Raw genomic sequence first — 9,357 nt, 5'->3', positions numbered from 1 at the left:
TAAACATTCAGTCTCATAACTCTCCTTCTATGCATTGTAGTGTCTATAAATATTGAAGAAAATAATTACAAATTTATTTAGAAGGTTTTTCAATATTTTTTGGGAAAAAATATGTCAACTGCAAACTTTTATTGTCAAATTTGAAAAAGAGACATGAGTTCCTTTCTTTTTATTTTATTTGGATTAACTTCAAGATAAGTTACTTAAAGATGATGCATAACATAAAACTAATGTTACATTAGTTTAGAGTCTTTAAAAATATAATCTTTCAAACCAGGTTAGAATCCTTGTACAATTTAAAACTGTGTAAGTGAATATGCCACATGAATATATATATATATATATGCCTGTAATCCCTAAAGGTATATGCAAAGAATGTTTCCCATTCCATTATACTCAAAAATATTGTCATATATGAAATAAAGTTACATATTTCTTTTCTTCATTAAAGGCAGTAATCATTATAAAGTACCAATTAATAAATATTATCAAAAGCACTAAAGAACTCTTTCCCATGGTCTCAAGAATACAAAGGAAATGTAGTATAAGCATATTGTAGCAAATATAAACAAGTATGTGTGCATGAATCCACTCATGTTTGATCCCACGTAGAAGTATAAACAATAGTTATATATGCAAATTGAAGTTGAGCATCCACATAGTACAAATCTGCATCAAACAATTAAAAGAAGATGAGTCAGTTCACTTATAAAAATAACTTTATTAATTAATAAGATGAGTGAGTTCTAACAAGTGGCAAATAACACAATTTCATGTAGTTATCAAGTCATGTATTTTTGTCAATGTACGAAGGAGACTTTCGACATTAGATCATATGTTATGTATATATATATAATAAATTTATAATTATAATTTTTGAATTTTATAATCTATAATCCTATAAAATACTTTTGATTCTATAAAAATTTCAGCAGCATCTCCTCTTAAATATGGACATATGAAATTTTCCTGATAAACATAATACCTGTATAATCGAACCCAGAATGGTATATACATAACACATCCGTATAACAAACATTTAACCGATCAGAAGTATTATAGTCAAGCATACAAAAGAAATGTAGTATAAGCACATTGTAGTAAATATAAACAAGTATATGTGCATGAATCCACTCATGTTAATCTGTATAATCAAACCCAGAATGGTATATACATAACACATCTATATAACAAATATTTAGCCAATCAGAAGTATTATAGTCAAGCATACAAAAGAAATGTATTATAAGTACATTGTAGCAAATATAAACAACTATACGTGCATGAATCCACTCATGTTTGTTTCCCACGTAGAAGTATAAACAATAGTTATATATAAAAATTAAAGTTGAGCATCCACATAGTACAAATCTGCATCAAACAATTAAAGAAGATGAGTCAGTTCACTTATAAAAATAACTTTATTAATTAATAAGATGAGTGAGTTCTAACAATTGGCAAATAACACTATTTTATGTTATTATCAAGTCATGTATTTTAGTCAATGTATGAAAGAGCCTTTCGATATTAGATATTAGATCATACGTATATATATATAGATATGGGTAGCGTTCAATGGCCAACAGTTTGGCAAACACATTTTTCAAAACATGAGTTAGAGGTCTTAGAATGGGCTGATTTTTTGTGAGGATGATCTCTACGGTGCGGAGATCATCATCACCAAAAATCAGCCCATTCCAAAATTTCTAACCCATCAAAAATGATTTATAAAAAATGGACGGTTCACGATTTTTCAACTTGTAAACTGGGGCTAGAAGTTTTGGAATGAGCTGATTTTTGGTGAGGATGATCTCCTCACCGTAGAGATCATCCTCACCAAAAATCAGCCCATTTCAAGACCTCTAACCCATGTTTTGAAAAAGTGTTTGCCAAAATGTTTGCCAAACTGTTGGCCATTGAACGGGATCCTATATATATATATATATAATTTTTTAATTTTAAAAAGTTTATAAGTCGCCTTTTGACATTAGATCCGAAGTACTATAGACAATGTCAAAAGGTGCCTCTTGACATTAGATCAGAAGTAAATTCTTCAATGTCAGAAGGCACCTTCTGACATTATATCAGACGTATTATAGACAATGTCAGAAGGCACCTTCTGACATTAGATCAGAAGTAAATTCTTCAATGTCAGAAGGCACCTTCTGACATTAGATCAGACGTATTATAAACAATGTCAGAAGGCACCTTCTGACATTAGATCAGAAGTAAATTCTCCAATGTTAGAAGGCACCTTCTGACATTAGATCAGAAATATTATAGACAATGTCAAAAGGTGCTTCTTGACATTAGATCAGAAGTATTATAGACAATGTCAGAAGGCACCTTCTGACATTAGATCAGAAGTAACATAGATAATGTCAAAAGGTGCCTTCTGACATTAGATCAGAAGTAAATTCTTCAATGTCAGAAGAAATCTTCTGACATTAGATCAGAACTATTATAGACAATGTCAAAAGGTGCCTCTTGACATTAGATCAGAAGCATTATAGACAATGTCAGAAGGCACCTTCTGACATTAGATCAAAAGTAAATTCTTTAATATCAGAAGGCACCTTCTGACATTAGATCAGAAGTACTATAGAAAATGTCAAAAGGTTCCTTCTGACATTAGATCAGAAGCATTTTAGACAATGTCAGAAGGTGCCTTCTGACATTATATCAAAAGTAAATTCTTTAATGTCAGAAGGCACCTTCTGACATTAGATCAAAAGTACTATAGACAATGTCAAAAGACACCTTCTGACATTAGATCAGAAGTAAATTCTTCAATGTCAGAAGGCACCTTCTGACATTAGATCAGAAGTAAATTCTTCAATTTCAGAAGGCACCTTCTGACATTAGATCAGAAGTAAATTCTTCAATGTCAGAAGGCACCTTCTGACATTAGATCAGAAATAAATTCTTCAATTTCAGAAGACACCTTCTGACATTAGATCAGAAGTAAATTCTTCAATGTCAGAAGGCACCTTCTGACATTAGATCAGAAGTAAATTCTTCAATGTCAGACGCATGATTTTCAACATTGGATCCAAAATCCACTTTGTATAGTAATAATACCTATGTCTATGAGTGAAACAAATTATCTTTATTTGATTTAAATGGAGTGCCTCTAATGTCACATGAGAATTTCGAATTTGTCAAATGACTAAATCTTATTTTCAATGGTTAAAACATGAACAAATGACTAAAATTAGAGCAACCACAGTTTGTAAGAAAAGAAAGTAATAGTTAAGATACAATTAATTGATAGCAAGTATTAAGAAATGGGTATTCTTCAATTTTTCTTCTCCTCTACTAAAAATCTAAAAGTAATCTTCAATAAATTACAACAAAATACAGATCTCAACACAACACAACCAAAATCCCAAAATTCTCACAAACCCACACAGGAAAAAATCAGAAATCTAAGTTCCCAACAAAGTCATTGTTGCTACCACCCAATGAGTGATTGAGTATATGAGTCTAAGAAAAATCATTCTTTTAATCTTCTCTACTGACATTGATTATATAAAACAATAGAGTTACGGTGCAATGTCAGAACAATACCTTAGTATTTTGTGTTTTGTCTGCTAGTTATACACATCTCAAACATCTGAATCTACACACAATATGGCAAGAATATTATAATTAAAAGACGATAGTTATATGTTTCTTTAATATATGAAGCAATGAGTATTTGAATGATTCCATCTTTCATAATTCAACAAGGCATAGTAAATTGAATTTTATATTTGTGTACCTGACGACGACTCAATTACTTATCTATTGGCGTTTCGTCTATTTCTTTTAACTCTGCCCAACGTTGTAGCCCGAGTTTGAAATGACACCTTTTTTCGTTGGGATGTTTTCCTTCGTATTGATGTGTCGTTCTCTGAGGTACTCCCGGGTCGTCGTGATGCCCAAACTTTTCGAATTTTTCGTTTCACTTTCCATATCACAAGGACCACGTAAGAAAAGTTATACATTTATAAAATACTTTTAAATCATATTGTGATTATTAAACAATCAAAGCGACTCACCTTCAATTTTTCTTTGACTAATATTGACGTCACGATCGCCCTCATCCTCTTCCACATTACCTGTAAGTATTAAAAGGTTTAATTTAGTACCAATGTATACATATCATAATTGAAACTCATCATTTATCTTCACATTCGGTACACAAAACAAAATACAACTGCATTATATCACTACGATTCGCATGTACACCTTATTACAATAAAATTGTGCATCCTATGTCTCATAGAGGATCCATTGGAAATACAAGTACTAAATTCTATGTCCCCAAAAGCATCATTGTCACATGAGAACATATTGTATTTTATACAATGTTAGAAGAGTCATTCCTTCTGACATTGTATTCATATAAAAATACAAATTAAGCAAAATAGAACAAATCTAACTAACTCCTCTTAGTTTTCCTACTCGGTTGGGCAGGCCCCTTTCCTTTTCGGGCTCTTTCGTTCATTGCATAATGGACTTCATCGTCTGGTACTGGAGGAGATGGAGACCGTTGTTGTGGATGTAGAATTTTGTACACTTCCCTTTGGCGCAACAACAATGTCTCCGCTTCTTGGTTGGGCCCTAAGGAAATGGATTCCTTTAGTAGACCCAACGCTTTGTTTCTCATCTCAACCTAACCCACATACATATGTACTAATTAATATTGCAAAAATGAGTAAATAATAAGACACAAGTTTGATTGAAATATGTAAAATTAGATATATATCTATAGACTATGAAATTACCATTTTAGCCACGTCCTCGGGGACCGACGTTCTGGAAGATTGATGTTGTCGATGTACAAGTCCAATGCGATTGTCCGGGTTCTGGACAATCGTATGGGAAATGTTTGTGAACCATTGTTGGTAAGTCGATTCTGCATCCCACGGAGAAATTACATTTGCTCCCAAAGTTTTGAATTTGAAGACATGCTTGAGCCAATTCTTCCAGTGTTCCTCCCTAAATTTGTACTCTACCCGATACGCGAGTACATTGAGGCCCCTTTGTTCGTAGGTCGGCCGTATCGGGTAGGGAGGGATAGTTTGGACATAGCCAAACTGTCGAAGACACCTTACCGGGTGGTAAGGTTCAACGACGTTGTCCGCCCTCAGACAACCATTGTAGAACGTGACTGGGTTAATTGGATTGCATTGTCTGTCCTCCCTGTATGGGTCCCAGATCACCTGCCAAACATATAAATTAGATTAAACATAATTACAAGCTCATTATATTATAGAAAATTGGATAAAATGCTTACCTCTTCCTTGATCATATCATCTATAGTCTCACGTAGGCGTTGAAGTTCGTCGGTAGAAACAACATTTATAGAAGTTGGTTTCCACCGTTTTATACGGGGGTCACCAACCTTCCAATCATTATTCAAACCCACTTGGAATAGTGGGAAATGCTCATAAATCCATGCCTGCAAATGAAAATACAAACTTGTTATTAATAATACATCAAATTAATAATAAAACAAGATATAATCTACGCATACCTGCAGCAATGGAAGATATCCCGCTATCTGTGTCACATCTTTTCTTGATGCGCACCCTAGTTGTCTATACAAAATTGCAAGTAAAGCTGTCCCCAAGAGAAATCCTTGACTTTTTGAACGTCCCGTAATAATGTAAGGTATTTTGCAAATACTGTCTTCCCAGTTTTATCAGCAAAGATTGTGCATCCTAAAACATATAACAGATATCCTCTAACCACACTATCTAATTCTTGTTGGGTTGCAGTGTAACTGTACCCTTTAAAATTCTGAATCAACCAATTCATAGAAACCGTGTGGCCCCTATTAAGGTGCATTTCAATCGCCACCTCTTCTAGTTGAAGATCCAAAGTCTCAACCACTAAATGTCTAGCCGCTTCACCCAATAATGGTCTCAAAAAGATTGACTGACCAGTAATTGGAATACCTAATATTTGGTCTACGTCATCTAGAGTAACAGTCATCTCACCGAATGGGAGATGAAAGGTATTGGTTTCGGGCTGCCATCTCTCAATAAAGGCAGTCAATAGCGTCTTATTCAAAGAATGATATTTGAACCTAGCAAGGTTTAAAAGACCCGAATCTTGAACTTTTTGTTGAAAAGTCGGTGTCTCAATCTCGAAGTCCCAATCATCCAACTTCTTCGAATGATTAAAGATAGTGAGGGCATCGCTTGCCTACAAATGATTACATGACGAACATAAGAAAAACAAATTGCCTGACAACTAATTATATCAATTAATTGAAAAGTTAATGAAGAACTTACTTGCGATTGCCAAATAAAGAACGCTTTGTGCGTCCTAAAAGTTCGTAGTAGTGAAGCATCCACTGGACCTCCAGGAATTGATTCTTCCCCATGTTCTTCGGTACTTGGTCCAGGTACATCGGGGTTTGAATATCTTCTTCCTCGGGTTCTAACCATTTTGAGGACAAAATAGAGCATAAATAAAATCAATTCGTTTAATGCATAAAATCTTTCAATGTTCAGTAGGAATGTTGCTCAAGAAGTAAAGTAAGTTTCTCAAGCCCCATACATTAAAGCACTATATAATGCATAATAGAAGCTATATTAAACTCAATAGAATTGAATAGAAGTGCACTAAATAGAAATACTAAAGTACATATGTAGTGGTCTCCCATCCCTTACCGACACTGATAAAGATAACTAAAAAGCCTATAACATGGTCAGTAGTCACTAATATCGTACATTAGAGTCTGATTATCAATTTACATAGCATAGAAGTGTAACTATCAACTATAGCAGTAATGTCACTGATCTCTTACATTAGAGCTTGATTATCGATTTGAATATAGCATAGAAGTGTTACTGTCAACTATAGCAGCACTGTAACTAATCTATTACATTACAGCTTGATCAACATTTTTAACATAACTTAGAACACCATTGTAGTAAATAAATCACAGAACACTCATTATATTAACCATAATAATCACAAAACACCATCATAGTCACCAATAAAAACATATTGACAACAAAAAAAAGAGAAGATAAAGAAAGAAAGGTAATAGAGGAGAGATTGACAGATTTAAATCTGCCTTTTTTAAACAATTTCTGCTCCAAACAAGTAGAGAACATTTTTTAAACAATTTCACAGAGATGTAATACCCCATCACACGCAGTTTTTATCAAGAAATTTGTGTTAATTCCCTTTCGATTCTGAAAACTTTAGGTTTAAAACATCCATCCAAGTCTAAATCGAATGGTTGGTTGAAATTGAAGAAATACAAACCAAATTTATAGCGAAAATAGACTCAGAGACCTTAACAAAAACCTAATCAAAGAGTAAAAAAATCAGTGATAGGGAGAGGAGAGAAGGAAGAGACTAATCTTGGTATTGTTCGTCGATGGAATCGATTGCTGAAGGAGAACTATTTGCAGCTGCAATCGCTAGAGAGAGACCTTCAAATCTTAGATGAGGCTGGAGAAGATGATTGTAGGGAGTTTTTTTCCGCTGCAATCGGTAGAGAGAGGGAAATCGGAAGAGAGAGAGAATCGGGAAGACGAAGATGACGTAAGGGTTTGCAAAACGAACAGACTTAATTCGAAGAAAACGTTGGGGAGAAGATGAAGGTTGGGAACGCTGCAATTGTTTGAGAGTAATAAAGAGGGAAGGACAAAAAGTGTCAGCGCCATCAGTCGTCTCCTCTCATATTTGAAAATAATATTTAAAGTTGGCGGGAATTGCGTGCTGAACATTATGAGAAGTGATGGTTGACGTACTTTTATCAAAATTAATTTTATAAATATTTTTTAATCCAAACACATAAAAAGTACTAATGAAAAATAAGAATACACTGCCTTTCTTAAATGTTAAATTGAAAATCATTTTCCTTGTGGTCAGGGGGAATTTCAAAATCCAATAAATGGAGGACTTATGTTGGTGATGGACAATCGATTGTCACGGAAAAATCTGCAATAAAAGAGTAAAAATTTATTATTTTCCCTGGAATTGAATTCCTTATAATTTTTTAGGGATAATCAAACATACCCTTACGTAAGGGTAAAATTGGGATCGTACGGGAAATTTGACAAAAAACTACTCTCCAAAATAAAAATTGGAAAGTACCAATTTTGGTACTTCTTATAAAGTACTATTTTGACTCTAGTGGGAAATTGATCTTTCAAAGTATGGAATGTCCAAGCGATAGAGTAATCATTCATTCTCTCTGCCTGAGCGAAAAGTACTTAGAGAAGTCAATCCAAACAGACCCTTTGACTATCCGCAAGATGGGTTTTGACAAATAGGCATAGTGACTTCTTCACAAAGACAAAATCACCAATGCTATTGCGCGAGAGTAATAATTCGAAGGAGTTGCTCATATAAACAACTTCTAACTCCCTGCAAGAGTCAGAAGTAGCCAATGAGTCCTATCAAAACGCCCACTAACTTTATATTAAAAAATAAATAAATTTTCTTTTTTTTTCTTACACGTTTATGCTTTCTTTTTAGGATAATGATGGTGGTGATTCCATGTTACTCGCACCACGATACTTTTTCCTTCGATGAGTTGTGATTGGTCAATTTAATTTAATTTTGATTTTGAATTAAATTTTGATTGGGTTTTGTCGACCTGAAATTTGATGTTCTTCTGTACTTTTAATTTGAATTTTGCATTTGATTTTAAATTTAAATTGTCCACTTAAGATTTCATTTCAATTTGGTTTGGTCGATTAAATAATATTTGAGTTTTGAATTTGTTGAATCAACAATAAAGATAATTCGATGGAATTTGAATTTGAATTTATAGGTAGATTGATTTTTGTTTTCAACTTGATTTTGAATTTATTTCGTTGAGTAATTTTCAATTAAATTACACGTACGATTTAGGTTGGCTACAAAGTTCGATAACTTAGAATTCTCCCTACTACAGGAAAATACAACGCGAATGCCTCTCATGAATTTCAGACCTCCAAATTTCTCGTTACTACCACCTTTGCATTCAGAATGTGATATCATACTAATGAGATCCAATCGATATGATGAAAATAGTAAAATTTATGAAAAATCATAAAATTCACCGAAGGAAAATGATTTTCCTTCTAACATGACGCCAAAGTTTACACTCTTTGACTAATATTTGTTCTTGTTATATATAAAAGAACTACTATTGGCAATCCAACTTTTGGTGTGAAGATTGTGATTGGTTGATGTGGGTAGTGGTTGATGGGTTAGGATGTGGGTTGGATAATGAATGCGGTATGGATAGTGGTGTCTGGTCTTTAATGTATTGGGCATGTGTTTAAGGATGGGTTGGTAAGTTATTTTGAATTGATGGAAGTTTGTTTTTTTGATTTTTGAGGGTGGGTTTATTTT

The 9,357-nt window shown here is 33.4% G+C and overlaps 1 protein-coding gene across 1 annotated transcript; it reads right to left on the bottom strand.

Annotated features, from left to right (window-relative positions):
- Positions 1-455: 455 nt before the first annotated feature.
- On the bottom strand, positions 456-5,612 carry LOC147384365 (uncharacterized). Its single transcript, XM_086426123.1, has 8 exons — positions 5,525-5,612; positions 5,285-5,449; positions 4,773-5,210; positions 4,450-4,660; positions 4,044-4,103; positions 3,764-3,949; positions 3,571-3,622; positions 456-669 (listed from the first exon to the last, which is right to left on the bottom strand). Exons 2-6 carry the CDS (start codon positions 5,297-5,299, stop codon positions 3,783-3,785), a joined length of 891 nt encoding a protein of 296 aa, XP_086282249.1. The 5' UTR covers positions 5,300-5,449; positions 5,525-5,612; the 3' UTR covers positions 456-669; positions 3,571-3,622; positions 3,764-3,782.
- Between the last annotated feature and the right edge of the window lie 3,745 nt (positions 5,613-9,357).

This window comes from Akebia trifoliata, chromosome 15, assembly GCF_017979445.1.
Source record: "Akebia trifoliata isolate Shusen 1 chromosome 15, ASM1797944v1, whole genome shotgun sequence".
NCBI classification, from domain to species: domain Eukaryota; kingdom Viridiplantae; phylum Streptophyta; class Magnoliopsida; order Ranunculales; family Lardizabalaceae; genus Akebia; species Akebia trifoliata.
The sequence above is the reverse complement of the archived record's forward strand: the minus strand, read 5'-3'. Positions and strand labels throughout refer to the sequence as shown.

What these genes read in the sequence shown, in the direction of transcription:
- LOC147384365 (XM_086426123.1), bottom strand. An exon ending in CCGAGGACGTGGCTAAAATG is followed by an intron (nt 4,661 to 4,772) that starts GTAATTTCATAG and finishes TATGTGGGTTAG; the next exon opens with GTTGAGATGAGAAACAAAGC. An exon ending in AAAGGGGCCTGCCCAACCGA is followed by an intron (nt 4,104 to 4,449) that starts GTAGGAAAACTA and finishes TAATACTTACAG; the next exon opens with GTAATGTGGAAGAGGATGAG.